General features: G+C 45.6%; 1 protein-coding gene across 4 annotated transcripts in view; it reads left to right on the top strand.

Annotated features, from left to right (window-relative positions):
• Window positions 1-24,151, top strand: part of LOC138260937 (ras-related protein Rab-7a-like) — a 155,004-nt gene extending 130,853 nt beyond the window's left edge. For all 4 annotated transcript variants that reach the window (XM_069209470.1, XM_069209467.1, XM_069209468.1 and 1 more), the window contains 2 exons: window positions 3,573-3,698; window positions 20,533-24,151. In XM_069209470.1, the coding sequence (XP_069065571.1) occupies window positions 3,573-3,698; window positions 20,533-20,625 (219 nt within the window). In that variant the 3' untranslated portion in view covers window positions 20,626-24,151. The remainder of the gene's footprint in view (window positions 1-3,572; window positions 3,699-20,532) is intronic.
• The last annotated feature ends 222 nt before the right edge of the window (window positions 24,152-24,373 follow it).

The following is a 24,373-nucleotide window of genomic DNA, read 5'->3' as shown; positions in this document are numbered from 1 at the left end:
ACTGAAATTGTCGATAATCAGAAGGACTGAGTTCAAGTTCTAAACATTGTACTGCATTACATGAGTGATTAGGGATTTTATAAGATCATGTGTAATTTGTGGACACTAATATGCCAATTCGTCCACATATGTCCACTCCTCAAACTCTTTACTGGGTGACTGTACACATATTTATAACTGGAATTCCTCAGTGGCCCACGTTTTTTATAGGCAGATTCTTCCTATATTAATATCATCACAATAGTGATTTTTTTTACATAGGTCATAGAGGAGCCTAGAAACATTCTAAGAGATAACAAACTAAGGTATTAAAGGAATGTTGACAGTAGGTCTTTTTGTTTAGTGCTTCTGGCTCCCAAGACCAAGCCATGTAGTAATCCCCAGGAGCCTTGTTAGAAGCTTGAAATTGTTTTTGGAGGATCAAGCCTGATCTACACTATGGGCCTAGACTTACTAATGTTGTTTGTGCCTCTTTAATCAAGTCTATAGTAGTAATAAAGCTAATTTCCAAGAAAACATCTTCTAGAAATATATATCATCTACTTTTAGAGATTATAAAAGACTGAAATATACAATATATCATACATTGAAAGTAGTACAGCAGTTTCAAAATTCCAAATACAACTACAGCCCTTTTCAGATGTTTTGAGCAGCCACTGTACATTAAAAAAATATTTATCAATCTGCATGCCTTAAAATAACATAATCTAAAATGGAAAGTGTCTTCTTCTAAATATCATTAATATTCTGTAAATCACTCATTTAAAACTCTGGGAGAAGAAAGGAGTTTTCATTATCTATCTCAAACCCCTGAAAAAGGTATACAAAACCAAATTTTACTAATCCACATAGGTATTGACCCAATCTGGAGAATATAGGGGATTTGGCAGATAATTCATCAACATAATGGTTATTATATTTGCGCTCCTAAGGTCAAATATTGTATCCTTCAGCTTGTTTTAGACTGCTTACTTTTTATGGAGGGAAGTGTACAGATCCTTCACCCAGTATTTAAAAGAAACTTCGCCAAGCGGCCACATTTAGAATTTGTCAGGAGATTTCATATGGATGATTCAGTACCTCTTTCAAAATTTTATCAAACAGTTTGTCATCCTGATTATTTAACAGAAAATAAAAACCTTAGTGCAATTTACAAGCATGTCTCAACAGGCCAGATCTAAGCCTGGCCTTAATGCTTGGATCATCCAGTTTGCTGGTACATTAAAAGGTTTCTTTAATCACATTCTTTCTAAATGCTCTCACCTTACTCTTTGATCAAAAGACAATTCTGCTGTGTAAAGTGCCTGCAGGATAAGTTTCCCCAAAACTCCTTTTTTTAAAAAAAAAGTGTCAGCTGATAAACCACTGTAACATGCATCAAACATTTTAAGACCACTACAAGGTTCTAAAGCCAAGACATTTATCCCATTTCAAATCATATGCAATTATGAGACCTAATTTCTTCTAACTGCTTACCTGCTATAACGGAACTTTATTAAGAAACCTTACAAACTTCTTGATCCTCTTGGAAAAGATTAAAGTCCAGTCTTTTCAACATTTATTGTAAGTCTATTGGTATGACAGTATGTGTTAAGATCATTAAGTTTATGCCGTAACCCAACAGGAGAATACACCATTAGGACAAGATAAGCTGCGTACATCAGACATGCAGGATCCTCCAATTTTTGAGGAAAAATAGTTTATTTCAAGTAGCGTACTTGGGAGGTCTGAAATAAAAAGGCTAAATAGGAGGGACCCTGAAAAGGACCCCTGACAAAGACCGTTTTGCACAGAATTTTAGCAGAAAGGTTTCCCTGACCAGTCAGATTTACACGAACCCAGTTTCTTAAACGGAACTGCTGAACAATAAATAATAAATTGGGTGGGATATTAAATATTTCTTTAATTTCTTCCATACTATCCCACGGTCGAACAGATCAAATGCGGGCCTGGAAGTCCACAAAGCAGCAAGATAGTTTGCCAGCTCACAGGGTTGACCTCCTTGCCGCAGTCCAAAGGGGCAAGCAGTGATCCACTGTGGAACAATTCTCTCTGAAGCCACCCTGTTCTCTGGGGATAATTCCTAATGTAAATGTCCAATTCTCAAGGTGGATTAAAAGTGATTTCAAGTAGATCTTTGAGGTAGTGTTGAGTATAGAAATCATTTATGGTTTGCAGCATCCGACAAGGACCTTTTTTGCGGATTGGCTTTATGGCGGCATCTCACCACGAGTCTGGCACAATGCCAGTAAATGACACCCACTTCAAAAAACACCTGGGTAAACCCGCTCGCCGGAGAGCGCCGGCCGTGAATATGGGGGGTGGTAGACAGTCTGGACCAGCAGCAAGGGAAGATTTCATATTGGCAATTACGCCTGCGATGACCCCTACTTGCTGTGATGTTGTTACCAATAGGGGATCAGACAACTCTACTCTAGGGTCAGTTAGCTCTTGATGAGAGGAACTTTTATATAAATCTGTAAAATATCCTGCCCATTGTGCCTCTCGAAATTGTATTTACAGGCTGCTCAGAGAGACAGCTAACTCAGCATTAACCAGCCACCAGAATTTATTTGTATGACCCTGAGTTATGGCTTCTTGAATTTCATTCCATAAAATTCAAAGAAATATTGTTTCTTCCCTAATAACAGTGAATATTTCCTTTTCACTGCATTAAACTTTTGCTTCGCTGTTATTAATATTTCAGCTACGCCACCCCTTGTTAAGGACCTTCCTTACCAGGTGGCATTCTGAATCAAACCATCCAAGGGAAAATGTTTTTCTATTAAAGTTTTCTGAAGGGCGAGAGTTACATTGAGACTTCAAATGAGACAATATATATTTTTTTAATAAATTATTTTTACCACTGTAAATCATAATTGTCCCCTCAGCAGGTTAAAATGTTATCAAAACTAAATTTGAACCGGTCTTGTAAGCTCTCGTCTGCGTTGTAAACCTACGTCTGTGGTAGTACACCATGTTTAATTTAACAGTTGCTTTTCTGTTGTTTTGGTATATTATCCCCTTAGGGTTAACTAATTAGTGAGGTGATCACTCAGACCTACATCGAGTACCTCCAACTTGTTTAAACCGTCTCTCAGTACTAGAGAGTAGGTGCAAGGAGCAAGGATGCCCATGTTGGTGCTTGGCAGCCACTGATGCACCGAGCAGAGAGAGAGAGTGGAATGTCCATACCTTGGTAGACATGGTGCATTCCGCACTCTCCATTAGACGCAGCACAGTAAGTTGTCTTGCTGCATTGCGCTGCGTAAAATGTCAGTAAATCTGCACCATAGTGACTTGCCTCTGAGTCATTACCTGAAGTTGGGTCAAGAACAGTACATGAGAACCAAGTCGAGCGGCAGATGTTTTATTCCAGGTCTCAGAACATTTCCCACAAGGATGATATCCTCCTAAGAGAAGGGGAGTTGGTACAGGAGTTCAACATCCTTATTTCATCAGGGAAGCATGTGAAACTCATGATGGGTGATGGAGAAAGCTTGTTTAAGCCATCTCTCAGTAAGGGCTGGGGGTGCAATTCCTAACATTTCCCTCTGCTTTTGTTCTTATAGGTTCCTCCACGGCAGGGGCAGGAGTGGTGCAAAGGACACGGCGCCCAGTACTTTGAAACTAGCGCCAAAGAGTCAGTCAACGTGGAGGAGGCCTTTCTTTACGCAGTCAGGACAGCCCTGAAGAATGTAAGTCTGTAGACAAGGAATGTGTCACTGAGCATTATCATCCTCTTTTCACAACTGTTTATTTGTGTGTGAATGTTTATATGTATTGTTGCTGTTTATATAGTGCTTTCCATCGACCCAAATGCCAAAAATGCTTTCTAGACTGTTGAGTAAGTAGCTACTCCATATGCATCGTTTATTTTGAGTGCCCATCATTGTTGGGTTGGCGCTCTAGTTTTTTGTGGACCATACCTCATTTAATGAGTCTGTTGGAGTGGACACGCCACCGGCGCACCTAAGGCAAGCCTGTCTGTGCCTGCCCCTGACCCAAACTAGACCAGCATCAGCCACGCTGCCCTTCTCCCCCAAGGTATGTATATGACGCCAGATGTTCAAAAACTTTAAATGTGGCTGATAACCACTCTGATTTAGTGTTTTCCCCTAATTAATTTGATGGACCACTGTCCTACATGAAGTGCATAACTGTATTTGGGTCCTTTTCTACTGACCCTGATAACACATCTCTGTGACCTGGGGGGGATTTTCTCTTATGTGGCCTTATTAATGCCTGCTCCCTAAGCAAAAATGTGCAAGCAAATATTTGATCTGGTCAATGAATTTAATCTGGACTTTTCATTTATTACAGTCATGGCATAAGGACTGGTGCACTCTTAGACAGGATAGACCCAACCGCTGAGGGCGAGGCCCTGGTATCATCACTCAGGATGTGTATCAATGTCAGACATTTGATCTGGGTCCCTTTGAAGGGGCAGAAAGTTTTGGTTTTTGTATTAAGCCTAACCCCTCCGTATCGTTTGCAGGTGGTCTAGTCTATCGTTCCCCTCGGTACTGCACTAATTTCTTGACTTCCCTCAGCGAGGCTTTTGCCCCTTCCATCTTGAGATATGCAAATTTTAACCTCCTAGCGGATTTTAACCTCCTTTTGGAATCTACAACTAACACTTAGTGAATTTTTTTTGACACCTCCACTACACATATCGCCGGACGTACCCTTGACAGAGTTTTTTTCGAATAACTCCAACTCAGTAGTTGACCCCCCGATAAAACGGGCTTGGGCTGACCATATGCTAATCCAGTTTAAGCTAGGGTTAAAACTAACAGTTAAACCACGAAGGTTCCAGTACCAGGCCCCAATGTTTGCCAATGGCGAAACCTTTGATCTAATTCTAAACTTTTTACTGAGTTATCTTCTATAACTCCCAATCTTAGAGGTGATATATCAGAAAGGGTTACCACTACTATTAGCCAATACTATTAATAACTTCGACCCCCTTACTTCGGCCAAAAATAATTAAAAAACCCTGCCATCAGCTCCATGGTATTCATCGTCTTTAGCATGCACCATCGTAACTGTAAGCATTTGGAACGAAAATGGCAGAAGGCCATCCAAGGCCTTCAACTAGTAACACCCCTCATCCAAGACCTTCAACAAGGAATAACGCTCATCCAAGACCTTCAACAAGGAATAACCCTCATCCAAGACCTTCAACAAGTAATACCCTGCATCCAAGACCTTCAACAATATCCCTCATCTAAGACCTTCAACAAGTAATACCCCTCATCCAAGACCTTCAACAAGTAATACCCCTCATCCAAGATCTTCCACAAGTAATACCCCTCATCCAAGATCTTCCACAAGTAATACCCCTCATCCAAGTCCTTCCACAAGTAAAACCCCTCATCCAAGATCTTCAACAAGTAACACCCCTCATCCAAAACCTGCAACAAGTAATATCTCTCATCCAAGACCTTCAACAATACCCCTCATCTAAGACCTTCAACAAGTAATACCCCTCATCCAAGACCTTCAACAAGTAATACCCCTCACCCAAGACCTTCAATAAGTAACACCACTCATCCAAGATATTCCGCAAGTAATACCCCTCATCCAAGTCGTTCAACAAGTAAAACCCCTCATCCAAGATATTCAACAAGTAACACCAGTCATCCAAAACCTGCAACAAGTAATATCTCTCATCCAAGACCTTCAACAAGTAATACCCCTCGTCCAAGACCTTCCAAATAGTAATACCCCTCGTCCAAGACCTTCCAAATAGTAATACCCCTCATCCAAGACTTTCAACAAGTAATATCCCTCCTACAAGACCTTCAGTAAGGAATAATACCCTTCATCCAAGACCTTCAACAACTAACATCCCTCATCCAAGACCCTCAACAAGTAACACCCCTCATCCAAGACCTTCAACAAGTAATACGCCTAATACAAGACCTTCAACAAGCAACACCCCTCATCCAAGACCTTCAACAAGTAATACCCCTCATCCAAGAACTTCAACAATACCCCTCATCTAAGACCTTCAACAAGTAATACACCTAATCCAAGATCCTCAACAAGTAACACCCCTCATCCAAGACCTTCAACAAGTCACCCCCCCATCCAAGACCTTCAACAAGTAATACCCCTCATCCAAGACCTTCAACAAGTAATACCTCTCATTCAAGATCTTCAACAAGTAATACCCCTCATCCAAGACCTTCAACAAGTAACGATGCACATCCAAGACATTCAACAAGTAATAACCCTCACCCAAGACCTTCAACAAGTAACACCCCTCATCCAAGACCTTCAACAAGTCACCCCCCCATCCAAGACCTTCAACAAGTAATACCCCTCATCCAAGACCTTCAACAAGTAACACCCCTCATCCAAGATCTTCAACAAGTGATACCCCTCATCCAAGATCTTCAACAAATAATACCCCTCGTCCAAGGTCTTAAACAAGTACTACCCCTCATCCAAAACCTGCAACAAGTAACACCCCTCTTCCAAGACCTTCAACATGTAATACCCCTCATCCAAGACCTTCAAAAAGTAGTACCCCTTGTCCAAAACCTTCAACAAGTAATGCCCCTCATTCAAGACTTCCAACTAGTAATACCCCTTATCCAAGCCCTTCAACAAGTAATACCCCACCTACAAGACCTTCAGTAAGTAATACCCCTCATCCAAGACCTTCAATAAGTAATACCCTTCTTCCAAGACCTTCAATAAGTAATACCCTTCTTCCGAGACCTTCAACAAGTAACACCCCTCATCCAAGACCTTCAACAAGTAACGCTGCTCACCAAGACCTTCAACAAGTAACATCCCTCATCCAAGACCTTCAACAAGTAATACACCTAATCCAAGATCCTCAACAAGTAACACCCCTCATCCAAGACTGTAGGAAGTTGGCTCTGTATGCACCATTTCAAGGTAAGGAATAGTATGCACAGAGTCCAAGGGTTCCCCTTAGAGGTAAGATAGTGGCAAAAAGAGATAATACTAATGCTCTATTTTGTGGTAGTGTGGTCGAGCAGTAGGCTTATCAAAGGAGTAGTGTTAAGCATTTGTTGTATTCACACAGGCAATAAATGAGGAACACACACTCAGAGACAATTCCAGGCCAATAAGTTTTTGTATAGAAAAATATATTTTCTTAGTTTATTTTAAGAACCACAGGTTCAAATTTTACATGTAATACTTCAAATGAAAGGTCTTGCAGGTAGGTACTTTAGGAACTTTGAATAATCAAAATAGCATATACACTTTTCACATAAATCACATATAGCTATTTTAAAACTAGACACTTAGTGCAATTTTCAACAGTTCCTGGGGGAGTAAAAGAGTTTGTTAGTTTTTGCAGGTAAGTAAACCACCTACGGGGTTCAAGTTTGGGTCCAAGGTAGCCCACCGTTGGGGGTTCAGAGCAACCCCAAAGTTACCACACCAGAGGCTCAGGGCCGGTCAGGTGCAGAGGTCAAAGTGGTGCCCAAAACGCATAGGCTTCAATGGAGAAGGGGGTGCCCCGGTTCCAGTCTGCCAGCAGGTAAGTACCCGCGTCTTCGGAGGGCAGACCAGGGGGGTTTTGTAGGGCACCGGGGGGACACAAGTCAGCACAGAAAGTACACCCTCAGCAGCACGGGGGCGGCCGGGTGCAGTGTGCAAATATGCGTCAGGTTTCCAATAGAAATCAATGGGAGACCAAGGGGTCTCTTCAGCGATGCAGGCAGGCAAGGGGGGGCTCCTCGGTGTAGCCACCGCCTGGGCAAGGGAGAGGGCCTCCTGGGGGTCACTCCTGCACTGGAGTTCGGATCCTTCAGGTCCTGGGGGTTGCGGGTGCAGAGTCTTTATCAGGCGTCGGGATCTGAGGAACAGGCAGTCGCGGTCAGGGGGAGCCTCGGGATTCCCTCTGCAGGCGTCGCTGTGGGGGCTCAGGGAGGCAACTCTGGCTACTCACGGTCTCGCAGTCGCCGGGGAGTCCTCCCTGAAGTGTTTGTTCCCCACAAGTCGAGCCGGGGGTGTCGGGTGCAGAGTAGCAAGTCTCACGCTTCCGGCGGGAAACGCAAGTTGTTTTAAAGTTGCTCCTTTGTAACAAAGTTGTAGTCTTGGGTGAACAGAGCCGCTGTCCTCGGGAGTTCTTGGTCCTTCTAGAGCAGGGTAGTCCTCTGAGGATTCAGAGGTCGCTGGTCCCTGGGGAAAGCGTCGCTGGAGCAGTGTCTTTAGAAGGGGGGAGACAGGCCGGTAGAGCTGGGGCCAAAGCAGTTGGTGTCTCCGTCTTCTCTGCAGGGATTTTCAGCTTAGCAGTCCTCTTCTTTTTAGGTTGCAGGAATCTGAGTTCCTAGGTTCTGGGGAGCCCCTAAATACAGAATTTAGGGGTCTGTTTAGGTCTGGGAGGGCAGTAGCCAATGGCTACTAGTCCTGAGGGTGGCTACACCCTCTTTGTGCCTCCTCCCAAGGGGAGGGGGGTCACATTCCTATCCCTATTGGGGGAATCCTCCATCAGCAAGATGGAGGATTTCTAAAAGTCAGAGTCACCTCAGCTCAGGTTGCCTTAGGGGCTGTCCTGACTGGCCAGTGACTCCTCCTTGTTTTTCTCATTATCTCCTCCGGCCTTGCCGCCAAAAGTAGGGCCGTGGCCGGAGGGGGCGGGCAACTCCACTAGCTGGAATGCCCTGGGGTGCTGTAACAAAGGGGGTGAGCCTTTGAGGCTCACCGCCAGGTGTTACAGTTCCTGCAAGGGGGAGGTGATAAGCATCTCCACCCAGTACAGGCTTTGTTACTAGCCACAGAGTGACAAAGGCACTCTACCCATGTGGCCAGCAATATGTCTCGAGTGTGGCAGGCTGTTAAAACCAGTCAGCCTACACGGGTAGTTGGTTAAGGTGCCCTCTGGGGTGTATGCTACAATAAAATGTACACTGGCATCAGTGTGCATTTATTGTGCTGAGAAGTTTGATACCAAACTTCACAGTTTTCAGTGTAGCCATTATGGTGCTGTGGAGTTCGTGCATGACAGACTCCCAGACCATATACTCTTATGGCTACCCTGCACTTACAATGTCTAAGGTTTTGCTTAGACACTGTAGGGGCCCAGTGCTCATGCACTGGTGCCCTCACCTATGGTATAGTGCACCCTGCCTTAGGGATGTAAGGCCTGCTAGAGGGGTGACTTATCTATACTGCATAGGCAGTGTGAGGTTGGCATGGCACCCTGAGGGGAGTGCCATGTCGACTTACTCGGTTTGTCTTCACTAGCACGCACAAGCTGGCAAGCAGTGTGTCTGTGCTGAGTGAGGGGTCCCCAGGGTGGCATAAGATATGCTGCAGCCCTTTGAGACCTTCCCTGGCATCAGGGCCCTTGGTACCAGGGGTACCAGTTACAAGGGACTTACCTGGATGCCAGGGTGTGCCAATTGTGGAAACAAAAGTACAGGTTAGGGAAAGAACACTGGTGCTGGGGCCTGGTTAGCAGGCCTCAGCACACTTTCAAATCAAAACTTAGCATCAGCAAAGGCAAAAAGTCAGGGGGTAACCATGCAAAGGAGGCATTTCCTTACAAAGACCTTCAACAAGTAATACCACTCATCCCAGACCTTCAACAAGTAATACCCCTCATCCAAGACCTTCAACAATACCCCTCATCTAAGACCTTCAACAAGTAACACCCCTTGTCCAAGGTCTTAAACAAGTAATACCCCTCATCCAAAACCTGCAACAAGTAACACCCCTCTTCCAAGACCTTCAACATGTAATACCCCACCTACAAGACCTTCAGTAAGTAATACCCCTCATCCAAGACCTTCAATAAGTAATACCCTTCTTCCAAGACCTTCAATAAGTAATACTCTTCATCCAAGACCTTCAACAAGTAACACCCCTCATCCAAGACCTTCAACAAGTAACGCTGCTCACCAAGACCTTCAACAAGTCACACCCCTCATCCAAGACCTTCAACAAGTCACGCCCCTCATCCAAGACCTTCAACAAGTCACACCCCTCACCCAAGACCTTCAACAAGTAAAACCCCTCATCCAAGACCGTCAACAAGTAACACCCCTCATCCAAGACCTTCAACAAGTAACAATGCTCATCCAAGACCTTCAACAAGTAATAATCCTCGCCCATGACCTTCAACAAGTAACACCCCTCCTCCAATAACTTCAACAAGTAACACCCCTCCTCCAATAACTTCAACAAGTAACACCCCTCATCCAAGACCTTCAACAAGTAACACCCCTCATCCAAGATCTTCAACAAGTAACACCCCTCATCCAAGACCTTCAACAAGTAATACCCCTCATCCAAGACCTTCAAAAAGTAATACCCTTAGTCCAAAACCTTCAACAAGTAATACCCCTTGTTCAGGACTTCCAACTAGTAATACCCTTACCCACAACCTTCAACAAGTAACTCCCCTCATCCAAGACCTTCAACAAGTAACGCTGCTCACCAAGACCTTCAACAAGTAACATCCCTCATCCAAGACCTTCAACAAGTAATACCCCTCATCCAAGACCTTCAACAAGTAATACCCCTCATCCAAGACCTTCAACAAGTAAAACCCCTCATCCAAGATCTTCAACAAGCAACACCCCTCATCCAAGATCTTCAACAAGTAATACCCCTCATCCAAGATCTTCAACAAGTAATACCCCTCATCCAAGACTTTCAACAAGTAACGCTGCTCACCAAGACCTTCAACAAGTCACACCCCTCATCCAAGACCTTCAACAAGTCACACCCCTCATCCAAGACCTTCAACAAGTCACACCCCTCACCCAAGACCTTCAACAAGTAAAACCCCTCATCCAAGACCTCCAACAAGTAACAATGCTCATCCAAGACCTTCAACAAGTAATAATCCTCGCCCATGACCTTCAACAAGTAACACCCCTCCTCCAATAACTTCAACAAGTAACACCCCTCCTCCAATAACTTCAACAAGTAACACCCCTCATCCAAGATCTTCAACAAGTAACACCCCTCATCCAAGATCTTCAACAAGTAACACCCCTCATCCAAGATCTTCAACAAGTAACACCCCTCATCCAAGACCTTCAACAAGTAACACCCCTCATCCAAGACCTTCAAAAAGTAATACCCTTAGTCCAAAACCTTCAACAAGTAATACCCCTTGTTCAAGACTTCCAACTAGTAATACCCTTACCCACAACCTTCAACAAGTAACTCCCCTCATCCAAGACCTTCAACAATTAAAACCCCTCATCCAAGATCTTCAACAAGCAACACCCCTCATCCAAGATCTTCAACAAGTAATACCCCTCATCCAAGATCTTCAACAAGTAATACCCCTCATCCAAGACCTTCAACAAGTAACGCTGCTCATCCAAGACCTTCAACAAGCAATACCTGTAAGGAAATGCCTCCTTGGCATGGTTACCCCCTAACTTTTTGCCTTTGCTGATGCTAAGTTATGATTTGAAAGTGTGCTGGGACCCTGCTAACCAGGCCCCAGCAACAGTGTTCTTTCCCTAAACTGTACCTTTGTCTCCACAATTGGCACAACCTGGCACTCAGGTAAGTCCCTTGTAACTGGTACCCCTGGTACCAATGGCCCTGATGCCGAGGAAGTTCTCTAAAGGCTGCAGCATATCTTATGCCACCCTGGGGACCCCTCACTCAGCACATACACACTGCTTCACAGCTTGTGTGTGCTGGTGGGGAGAAAATGACTAAGTCAACATGGCACTCTCCTCAGAGTGCCATGCCAACCTCACACTGCCTGTGACATAGGTAAGTCACCCCTCTAGCAGGCCTTACAGCCGTAAGGCAGGGTGCACTATACCACAGGTGAGGGCATATGTGCATGAGCACTATGCCCCTACAGTGTCTAAGCAAAACCTTAGACATTGTAAGTGCAGGGTAGCTATAAGAGTATATGGTCTGGGAGTTTGTCAAACACAAATTCCACAGTTCCATAATGGCTACACTGAAAACTGTGAAGTTTGGTATCTAACTTCTCAGCACAATAAATGCACACAGTGTGCAATTTATTGTAACATACACCCAGAGGGCATCTTAGAGATGCCCCCTGAATACCTACCCGACTTCTAGTGTAGGCTGACCAGTTTCTGCCAGCCTGCCACACACCAGACATGTTGCTGGCCACATGGGGAGAGTGCTTTTGTCACTCTGTGGCCAGGAACAAAGCCTGTACTGGGTGGAGGTGCTTCTCACCTCCCCCTGCAGGAACTGTAGCACCTGGCGGTGAGCCTCAAAGGCTCACCCCTTTTGTTACAGCACCCCAGGGCATCCCAGCTAGAGGAGATGCCCACCCCTCCGGCCACTGCCCCCACTTTTGGCGGCAAGGCTGGAGGAGATAATGAGAAAAACAAGGAGGCGTCACCCACCAGTCAGGACAGCCCCTAAGGTGTCCTGAGCTGAGGTGACCCCTGCCTTTAGAAATCCTCCATCTTGAGTTTGGAGGATTCCCCCAATAGAATTAGGGATGTGCCCCCTCCCCAGTGGCGTAGCGTGGGTTGTCAGCACCCGGGGCAAGGCAAGCAATTTGCGCCCCCTAACCCGGGGCAAGGCAAGTAATTTGCGCCCCCTAACCCGTGGATTTAGTCTCTTCCAAGATGTTGCGCCCGGTGCGGCCGGCCCCCCCTACACCCCTCACGCTACGCCACTGCCCCTCCCCACAGGGAGGAGGCACAAAGAGGGTGTAGCCACCCTCAAGACCTAAACACACCCCTCAATTCAGTATTTAGGGGCCCCCCAGAACCCAGGAAATCAGATTCCTGCAACCTGAAGAAAGAAGAAGGACTGCTGACCTACAAGCCTGCAGAGAAGGAGGAAGACGACAACTGATTTGGCCCCAGCCTTACCGGCCTGTCTCAAACTTCAAAAACCTGCTCCAGCGACGCATCCGACAGGGACCAGCGACCTCTGAAGCCTCAGAGGACTGCCCTGGACTACAGGACAAAGAAACTCCCGTGAACAGCGGCCCTGTTCAAAACCAGCTACTTCTTTGCAATAAAGAAGCAACTTCCAAGGACTTCACGTTTCCTGCCGGAAGCGTGAGACTCTACACTCTGCACCCAACACCCCCTGCTCGACCTGCAGAAAACCAACACCACAGGGAGGACTCCCCGGCGACTGCGAGCCCGTGAGCAACCAGAGACCACCCCCCTGAGCCCCCACAGCGATGCCTGCAGAGAAAATCCAGAGGCTCCCCTGATCGCGACTGCCTGTAACAAGGGACCCGACGCCTGAAACCAACACTGCATCCGCAGCCCCCAGGACCTGAAGGAACCGAACGTCGACGCAGGAGTGACCCCCAAGCGACCCTCTGCCTTGCCCAGGTGGTGGCTGTCTCGAGAAGCCCCCCCTCGTGCCTGCCTGCACCGCTGGAGTGACCCCCGGGTCCCTCCATTGAAACCTATACAAAACCCGAAGCCTGCTTTGCTTACCGCACCCGGCCGCCCCTGTGCCGCTGAGGGTGTACTTTGTGTGCCTTCTCATGTCCCCCCTGGTGCTCTACAGAACCCCCCCTGGACTGCCCCCCGAGGACGCAGGTACTTACCTGCTGGCAGACTGGAACCAGAGCACTCTTGTTTTCCATAGGCGCCTATGTGTTTTGGGCACCTCTTTGACCTCTGCACCTGACCGGCCATGAGCTGCTTGTGTGGTAACTTTGGGGTCGCCTTGAACCCCCAACGGTGGGCTGCCTATGCCCCAGGACTGAGACTTGTAAGTGTTTTACTTACCTCCTAATCTAACCTTTACTTACCTCCCCAGGAACTGTTGATTTTTGCACAGTGTCCACTTTGAAAATAGCTTATTGCCATTTTTACAAAGACTGTACATGCTATTATTTTCATTCAAAATTCCTAAAGTATCTAAGTGAAGTACCTTGCATTTAAAGTATTACTTGTAAATCTTGAACCTGTGGTTCTTAAAATAAACTAAGAAAATATATTTTTCAATATAAAAACCTATTGGCCGGGAGTTAAGTCTGAGTGTGTGTTCCTCATTTATTGCCTGTGTGTGTACAACAAATGCTTAACACTACCCTCTGATAAGCCTACTGCTCGACCACACTACACAAAATAGAGCATTAGAATTATCTACTTTTGCCACTATCTTACCTCTAAGGGAACCCCTTGGACTCTGTGCACACTATTTCTTACTTTGAAATAGTATATACAGAGCCAACTTCCTACAATACCCCTCATCCAAGACCTTCAACAAGTAATACCCCTCATCCAAGACCTTCAACAAGTAAATACTCCTCATCCAAGACCTTCAACAAGTAATACCCCTCATCCAAGACCTTCAACAAGTATAACCCCTCATCAAAGACCTTCAACAAGTAACACCCCTTTTCCAAGACCTTCAACAAGTAACACCCCTCATCCAAGACCTTCAACAAGTGATACTCCTCATCCAAGACCTTCAAAAAGTAATACCCTTAGTCCAAAACCTTCAACAAGTAATACCCCTTGTTCAAGACTTCCAAATAGTAATACCCTTACCCACAACCTTCAACAAGTAACTCCCCTCATCCAAGACCTTCAACAAGTAATACCCCTCATCCAAGACCTTCAACAAGTAATACCCCTCATCCAAGACCTTCAACAAGTAAAACCCCTCATCCAAGATCTTCAACAAGCAACACCCCTCATCCAAGATCTTCCACAAGTAATACCCCTCATCCAAGATCTTCAACAAGTAATACCCCTCATCCAAGACCTTCAACAAGTAATGCTGCTCATCCAAGACCTTCAACAAGCAATACCTGTAAGGAAATGCCTCCTTGGCATGGTTACCCCCTAACTTTTTGCCTTTGATGATGCTAAGTTATGATTTGAAAGTGTGCTGGGACCCTGCTAACCAGGCCCCAGCAACAGTGTTCTTTCCCTAAACTGTACCTTTGTCTCCACAATTGGCACAACCCTGACACTCAGGTAAGTCCCTTGTAACTGGTACCCCTGGTACCAATGGCCCTGATGCCGAGGAAGTTCTCTAAAGGCTGCAGCATATCTTATGCCACCCTGGGGACCCCTCACTCAGCACATACACACTGCTTCACAGCTTGTGTGTGTTGGTGGGGAGAAAATGACTAAGTCAACATGGCACTCTCCTCAGAGTGCCATGCCAACCTCACACTGCCTGTGACATAGGTAAGTCACCCCTCTAGCAGGCCTTACAGCCGTAAGGCAGGGTGCACTATACCACAGGTGAGGGCATATGTGCATGAGCACTATGCCCCTACAGTGTCTAAGCAAAACCTTAGACATTGTAAGTGCAGGGTAGCCATAAGAGTATATGGTCTGGGAGTTTGTCAAACACAAACTCCACAGTTCCATAATGGCTACACTGAAAACTGTGAAGTTTGGTATCTAACTTCTCAGCACAATAAATGCACACAGTGTGCAATTTATTGTAACATACACCCAGAGGGCATCTTAGAGATGCCCCCTGAATACCTACCCGACTTCTAGTGTAGGCTGACCAGTTTCTGCCAGCCTGCCACACACCAGACATGTTGCTGGCCACATGGGGAGAGTGCTTTTGTCACTCTGTGGCCAGGAACAAAGCCTATACTGGGTGGAGGTGCTTCTCACCTCCCCCTGCAGGAACTGTAGCACCTGGCGGTGAGCCTCAAAGGCTCACCCCTTTTGTTACAGCACCCCAGGGCATCCCAGCTAGAGGAGATGCCCACCCCTCCGGCCACTGCCCCCACTTTTGGCGGCAAGGCTGGAGGAGATAATGAGAAAAACAAGGAGGCGTCACCCACCAGTCAGGACAGCCCCTAAGGTATCCTGAGCTGAGGTGACCCCTGCCTTTAGAAATCCTCCATCTTGAGTTTGGAGGATTCCCCCAATAGAATTAGGGATGTGCCCCCTCCCCAGTGGCGTAGCGTGGGTTGTCAGCACCCGGGGCAAGGCAAGCAATTTGCGCCCCCTAACCCGGGGCAAGGCAAGTAATTTGCGCCCCCTAACCCGTGGATTTAGTCTCTTCCAAGATGTTGCGCCCGGTGCGGCCGGCCCCCCCTACACCCCTCACGCTACGCCACTGCCCCTTCCCACAGGGAGGAGGCACAAAGAGGGTGTAGCCACCCTCAAGGACCCTCAAGACCTAAACACACCCCTAAATTCAGTATTTAGGGGCCCCCCAGAACCCAGGAAATCAGATACCTGCAACCTGAAGAAAGAAGAAGGACTGCTGACCTACAAGCCTGCAGAGAAGGAGGAAGACGACAACTGATTTGGCCCCAGCCTTACCGGCCTGTCTCAAACTTCAAAAACCTGCTCCAGCGACGCATCCGACAGGGACCAGCGACCTCTGAAGCCTCAGAGGACTGCCCTGGACTACAGGACCAAGAAACTCCCGTGAACAGCGGCCCTGTTCAAAACCAGCTACCTCTTTGCAATAAAGAAGCAACTTCCAAGGACTTCACGTTTCCCGCCGGAAGCGTGAGACTCTACACTCTGCACCCAACACCCCCTGCTCGACCTGCAGAAAACCAACACCACAGGGAGGACTCCCCGGCGACTGCGAGCCCGTGAGTAACCAGAGACCACCCCCCTGAGCCCCCACAGCGATGCCTGCAGAGATAATCCAGAGGCTCCCCCTGATCGCGACTGCCTGTAACAAGGGACCCGACGCCTGAAACCAACACTGCACCCGCAGCCCCCAGGACCTGAAGGAACCGAACGTCGACGCAGGAGTGACCCCCAAGCGACCCTCTGCCTTGCCCAGGTGGTGGCTGTCCCGAGAAGCCCCCCCTCCTGCCTGCCTGCACCGCTGGAGTGACCCCCGGGTCCCTCCATTGAAACCTATACAAAATCCGATGCCTGCTTTGCTTACCGCACCCGGCCGCCCCTGTGCCGCTGAGGGTGTACTTTGTGTGCCTTCTCATGTCCCCCCTGGTGCTCTACAGAACCCCCCTGGACTGCCCCCCGAGGACGCAGGTACTTACCTGCTGGCAGACTGGAACCAGAGCACTCTTGTTTTCCATAGGCGCCTATGTGTTTTGGGCACCTCTTTGACCTCTGCACCTGACCGGCCATGAGCTGCTTGTGTGGTAACTTTGGGGTCGCCTTGAACCCCCAACGGTGGGCTGCCTATGCCCCAGGACTGAGACTTGTAAGTGTTTTACTTACCTCCTAATCTAACCTTTACTTACCTCCCCCAGGAACTGTTGATTTTTGCACAGTGTCCACTTTGAAAATAGCTTATTGCCATTTTTACAAAGACTGTACATGCTATTGTTTTCATTCAAAATTCCTAAAGTATCTAAGTGAAGTACCTTGCATTTAAAGTATTACTTGTAAATCTTGAACCTGTGGTTCTTAAAATAAACTAAGAAAATATATTTTTCAATATAAAAACCTATTGGCCGGGAGTTAAGTCTGAGTGTGTGTTCCTCATTTATTGCCTGTGTGTGTACAACAAATGCTTAACACTACCCTCTGATAAGCCTACTGCTCGACCACACTACCACAAAATAGAGCATTAGAATTATCTACTTTTGCCACTATCTTACCTCTAAGGGAACCCCTTGGACTCTGTGCACACTATTTCTTACTTTGAAATAGTATATACAGAGCCAACTTCCTACAATACCCCTCATCCAAGACCTTCAACAAGTAATACCCCTCATCCAAGACCTTCAACAAGTAAATACTCCTCATCCAAGACCTTCAACAAGTAATACCCCTCATCCAAGACCTTCAACAAGTATACCCCCTCACCAAAGACCTTCAACAAGTAACACCCCTTTTCCAAGACCTTCAACAAGTAACACCCCTCATCCAAGACCTTCAACAAGTAATACTCCTCATCCAAGACCTTCAACAAGTAATACTCCTCATCCAAGACCTTCAACAAGTAACACCCCTCATCCAAGACCTTCAACAAGTAACACCCCTCATCCAAGACCTTCAACAAGTAACACCCCTCATCCAAGACCTTCAACAAGTAACACCCCTCATCCAAGACCTTCAACAAGTAACACCCCTCATCCAAGACCTTCAACAAGTAACACCCCTCATCCAAGACCTTCAACAAGTAACACCCCTCATCCAAGACCTTCAACAAGTAACACCCCTCATCCAAGACCTTCAACAAGTAACACCCCTCATCCAAGCTCTTTAACAAGTATAACCCCTCATCAAAGACCTTCAACAAGTAACACCCCTTTTCCAAGACCTTCAACAAGTAACACCCCTCATCCAAGACCTTCAACAAGTAATACTCCTCATCCAAGACCTTCAACAAGTAATACCCCTCATCCAAGACCTTCAACAAGTAACACCCCTCATCTAAGACCTTCAAAAAGTAATACCCCTCTTCCAAGACCTTCAACAAGTAATACCCCTCATCTAAGATCTTCTTTGACAGCTTTTCAGATAATCTCACTTGCTCAATCTTATCAAGCTATTTTAGCTTGTAAATCAGGATCCCCTCATGATCAGTGCCCCCCCATACTATGCATAAGTTTGTAGACTGCATAATCCCATTAGTCAATGATATTCTGAATACCTCTTTGTCTTCTGCTGAGGTCCCTAATGATTGAAAATTCACAGTATTAAAACCTTTACAGAAAAAAACAACTAACTGACCCCACCTCTAGCCCATTCCTTTACTTCTAGCCTTAAGCAAAATTATAGAAATGTTAATAAGTACTAATTTTGGAAGAGGCCAACATCTCACACCCTAGACAATCAGGTTTTGGCCCAAGATATTCCACAGAAACGGCACCGCTGGAGGCTCAAAATGATGCTGGATGTGGGGAAAAATGCAGTATTGATCTTATTAGATTTATCTGGCGTGTTTGACACCATCTCACGTGACATTCTATTGCAGCGTGTCAATGTCAGCGGCATCTCCCATCTAGCTTGCACATGGTTTAAAAACATTTTTTTATCTGATCAGAGACAAGAATTTATGTTAGGCTTCTTTTTCTATCCTGAAGAGTCAGTTAACATAGGAGTGCCACAGGTCTCTTCACTCAGCCCAGCATTTTTTTTTATATATACATGGACATGGCCCCTCTGATTACTTTGATTTCTTCTCTCAGCATTGAGGTTACTTCTTATGCCAATGATACCCAATTGATGTTGTTATTGAACAAAGACTCCTTGGGTTCTGAACTTAACTTAAAAAAGTGCTTGGCGGATGTTGTTTGGTGGATGAAAGCCAACCATCTCAAGTGCAATACAGATAAAACTGAAGTTTATGCTCTTTAGGAGGTCTAATGCTTTTAATCCTATGTTATGGTGGCCCAACTCCACACCAACACCTCCGCCTGCGCTTCATCTCGCCAGAAATCTTGGAGTTAAATTTGACACTTCGCTGTCCTTTCATCCACATGCAACTGCAGTGGCAGGTACATGTTTTGGCCTCATTAAGTCCTTGAGAAAGTTCTTTGATCTTCCTTTGGAGGTCAGGAAAACAGTTGCTGTGGCATTAATAACATCCAGATTAGACTACTGTAGCAGTCTGTATGCAGGTTCAACTAAAGGAACCGTCCAGAAGCTACAGACAGTCCAACATTCTGATGCCAGGCTGGTCTTGAACCTGCCCTGCCGCTCCTCTCCATCAGCGGCCGTGAGAGTTGCATTGGTTGCCTATCAATAAAAGGGTAATGTTAGAGCCTGTAGAGCTTTGGGACACAAATATTTAACTGCAGGACTCATCCATTATACTACCCCTGTCTTCTGAGGTCCTCAACTGCCAATTTAATCAAGATTTCCACCTTTTGGCTTAAATCAAAAGGAGGAAAGTCTTTCACAGAAATGTTTAGAAGAAAATTGATCACTTGGATCTTCTGAATTTCAGATGCTATTTGCTACTCCCTGATCTTGTTAAACCCCAGCTAATGAAACTCCATGTAGTCCTATAGCCATACGTTTGTTCTGTTTAGCGCTAGGATGCTCCTTTGGGAGTGACGGTGCGCTTTATAAAAAAAACCCTCATTCATTCATAAGCAATCATGTCTGGGTTTGCTTTTTTTCAATGAAATAGAAGAAGTTTGTGTAATAATCAGTTTATATCAGCTTTCTTCCTTTCCAGTGAATCACTTACAGTCCATTAGTTCTCTTAGACAGGCCTCACTTTTCTCAGTTAGTTTCATTTGGTAGCTTAGCATTTTATTCACAAAGCACAAAGCGCAGACAGTATCTCCCACCAGCCAGAAGAAAGTGTGCCTCCTAAACACTATTTGTAAAAGAATGATATCCCTGCACCACCTGTAAAATCCCAGTGCCCTGATTAACAAGCACATACAAATGTAAGGGCCTGATTTAGCCTTTGAGGGGCTGAGTAGTGTCCCTCTGGATAGTTTGGGATGGCAAAGTCACTGATCTGGGTAACTTTATTCTTCCCTGATATGTTTTGTAGGGTGTGTCCTAGAAGGATGGGGTGTGTGTGCTGTTTTTAACTGTATTTCATGCTACATGGTTCGACCTTATGAACGTCAATTGCATTCTGTTTAAATGTTGGAAGTTTTTCTCCATTGTGCACCAAAGAGACCATCATTATAGTCTTTGAGTGAGTTAAAATATGTCTTTTTCGCAGCAAAAAGAAAATGAGCTCCCACCGGATCTGAACTCTGTCCAGCTCACAGCAGAGGGTCACGGAGGAGCCCACGAGGACAAGTGCAGCTGCTGAGGGGAGCCTGAAGAAGGCCCACCTGCCACGTTTCACTGCCATCTAGTCCTTACCACCTCTGCCCTGGTATCTGTGGGGTGCGCCGTCATATTGGTCTTGCTACGTGTGACCATACAGGGTGTTGGGGCCTGTGTCCCAAACATGGACCCCCATCTCTCACGTCACCCGGTGATGGTAGAAGGTGAATTAAACTAGGGGCTTACTTACTCAACAATGCAGAGAAGCACAATCTGGACAGCTGACATTTGCCCATGGGTCTAAGTAAGACCCTTAAAGTTTCTGACTTTAGATGCTGGGACTTTTACAGTATTTTGAATCAGTAAGATACAAGTGTCTGGCAACTGTGGCACAACTAGGGACAAAGTGATATTTATTCCTGTGAGAGTAGACCAGAGATATGAAGGAACGGATGCAGGAGGCTAAGAGTTGATCAATAATAAATTTCAGAAGTTATTACTCTGGGTGTGGTTAATGCTTGACAACATTTTCCATTACTACATTTTCCATAAACTCAGCTGCTGTGTCGAACCATCACCCAGTTGTGTAGGCTAACTTCCCATTTTTTGATAGATCTCTGAGTATCAATGTTTACATCTCTGAATATCAATGTTTAAGCTGTTTCAAGTAGTCCCGGTTTTGCTAAATAAAAATAGTAACGTGTAGGCATTTCAAGTCACTTGTCCAAGATTTCATAATTTGGTGTAGTGAGGAATCTAGGATTAAAAATGAATACTCCTGGTTCCAGCGCCCTTACCCCGGTGACAAGAACTCTACCCATCCGATGTGATCACAGAGGCCACGGAATGCCACCTCGGATTACTTTTCTGGTAGGATATGATCTCTGCTGAAATAATTCTATCAACATTTTTCAAAGGAATATTTTGTCTTTCTCTTTTCTTAAAAGAAATAGAAACCTTGCAGCTGGGCCCGGTATTTCAGGCACGACTGTGAGGGAATTCCTTATTTTTACCCAGTGCCTTAGCTTGCCCTTTATAATGCCTGTGAGTTGTGCCTTCAGAACTTTTGCTTCTGGGAACTGCTTACCAGGCCGTGCTGCATTTGCAAGTGCCTTAGGTTTGCTTTAGATTAAGTAGCTTCTTGAACAAGGCTAGTGAGAGTTAAGCTTTGGTTTTTACATTTCTGTGTAAGTGCAAGATGTGCTCTCACTTCAGGAACACCCTTGGCCAGCCAGAGCTGCAGAGGGTTTGAGATGGCATCAGAGGGTGTTAGGGTCTGAGGCTGGGTGCACTTGTGCGGGAGGAGGCTCTGGGTAGAAGTGGAGAGTGAGCTGAAAACTTGGGGAGAGCTGCACAGCAGGTCATGTTAGTTCACCAGGCTTCTGAATTACTGGCCCCACGTTCACCCTGTGAGGTCAGAGCCCAACCTGTATAATAATGTAGTGCTTTGAGGTGAGAGGTGGATCTTTTCTTAGCACAGCTAACCACCAGAATCCCAGGCTAAGGCATGTTAATAGTATTACTCGGTGTGTGCTTTTAAGAAAACATTACCCCCTTAGTATTAGAGAATAGGATCAATGGGGGGGTGAATTCTCTCCGTATAATGTTGTCGCGAGAGCAGAATGTTGACATTAAACAGACCTAAGGCGCGATGTACCGTAAAGTGTCAAGTTTCACAGAGTATTAATTCAGTCATGATATGGGATTTACGTTCCCTGTGGATTGATATTAATGCCCCCCTATCGGGAGAACCCGAAGAAAGGAGAAACTTCTTTGGGGACGTGAGACATCTAATCCGGGTGCCAGTGTAAAAGGGCGCTTTAAAGTTAAAAGGCTTGTGCGTAGAACACGTCGGATGAAGGCACGCATCAAAGTATGGAGATGAACTTACAACGACTGATGACTTTCTGTAAGTTTTCCCAGATGACGCACATCATTGAATTAGTGGCGCATCTCACCACTTAGATGCTACTCTGGTCTGAACATATATTCATCTATATGAAGAAACTGCCCAGTAGACTGCTGCGGGTGTTCCACCCAGGGATGGTTCCGTTCTGTCAGGCTGTGCATTTATTCAGCCATAGCAGGTAGCTCTGCTCAGTAGACTGACAGCTCTTCTAACTATTAGTGACCGGTCTGTGGTGCGGAACATTTATTCCACTGTAAGGTGACCCTTCTCAGTAGACAACCGTGGTTCTTTCACTTAGCAACAGCTCCGATCTATGGAGCTGAACATTTATTCAACTTTATCAGATAACACTGCTTAGTGGACTGGCCAGTCCTTCCAATTATCAGTGACTATGTTCTGGTGACCCTGCTCAGGAGACTGCCACAATTCTTCCTGCTAACAGGAACTCTGGTCTGTGGGCTGAACATTTATTTGACTGTCGGGTAACTCTGCTCAGTAGGCTGACAGCTCTTCTAATTATTAGTGACTGGCCTGTGGAGCATAACATTTATTCTACTATATCAGGTAACTCTGCTCAGTAGACCAACAGTTCTTCTAATTATTAGTGACTGGCCTGTGGAGCATAACATTTATTAGACTATATAAGGTAACCCTGCTCAGTAGACCATCCACTTATTATTGCTTCTTCCACTTAGCAACAGCTCTGGTCTATGGGGCTGAACATTTATTCAACTTTATCAGGTAACCCTGCTTGGTGGACTGGCCAGTCCTTCCAATTAATTATCAGTGACTATGGTCTGGTCAGGTGACCCTGCTCAGGAAACTGCCACAATTCTTCCTGCTAGCAGTATCTCTGGTCTGTCGGCTTAACATTTATTCGACTGTCAGGTAGCTCTGCTCAGTAGACTGCCACAATTCTTCCTGCTAGCAGTATCTCTGGTCTGTCGGCTTAACATTTATTCGACTGTCAGGTAGCTCTGCTCAGTAGACTGCCACAATTCTTCCTGCTAGCAGGATCTCTGGTCTGTCGGCTTAACATTTATTCAACTGTCAGGTAGCTCTGCTCAGTAGACTGCCACAATTATTTCACTTAGTGGTGATTCTCCTCTGTGGGACTGAAAGTACATTTAACTATACCAGGTAACCCTGCTCAGAATACTTCTATGGTTCTTCCACTTAGCAGTAACTATCATCTGTGGCACTGAACATATTCGACTGTCTAATAACTCAGCTCAGTAGACTGACACTGTTCTCCCACTTAGCAGTACCTCTAAACCAGGGTTATCAGATATAGTTGAATAAATGTTCAGCCCCACAAACCAGACTGTTTGCATGGTTCTTCTTGTTAGCGGTTACTCTGGTCTGTGGGGATGAACTGTTATTCAATCAGATCAGGTATCCCTGCTCCCTAAACTGCCACACTTCTTCTCAACAGGTCTAATGTCATTATCTGATGGCTGAACAGAAATACCACCACCAGAGCACCTTTTGGACATTTGGTTCACTGGCTAGAAGAGTTAAGCGTGAGATACTCATTTGGCAACAGATAAACAAATTGTTGAGGATTCGATGTCCAATGTAAGATTGTAAGAGTCTCACACTTGTTTCGGTAAATGTGTACTTAGTACAGCTGTGAAATAAAGTGAATACTTTACACTCAGCTTTAATGGTGTGGACAGTGTTTCTTTAAATGCCTGTTGATTGCGCAATCTCTCCATTGCTTGCGTAGAGCCTAGTTTTAGACTGGCTCATTGTAGGCACTGTACTGTATGTTTACAGAGCTCAGAGAAAGAAACACAAATCGCTTCCTTTACTATTGTCTCTGGCAATTGTGAGCATTGCATTCAGTCAATCAATCAAAAAAAATTATAGAGCGTGCTAC

The sequence above is a fragment of the Pleurodeles waltl genome, chromosome 10 (assembly GCF_031143425.1).
Source record: "Pleurodeles waltl isolate 20211129_DDA chromosome 10, aPleWal1.hap1.20221129, whole genome shotgun sequence".
NCBI classification, from domain to species: domain Eukaryota; kingdom Metazoa; phylum Chordata; class Amphibia; order Caudata; family Salamandridae; genus Pleurodeles; species Pleurodeles waltl.
This window is presented reverse-complemented; position numbering and strand designations above follow the sequence as displayed.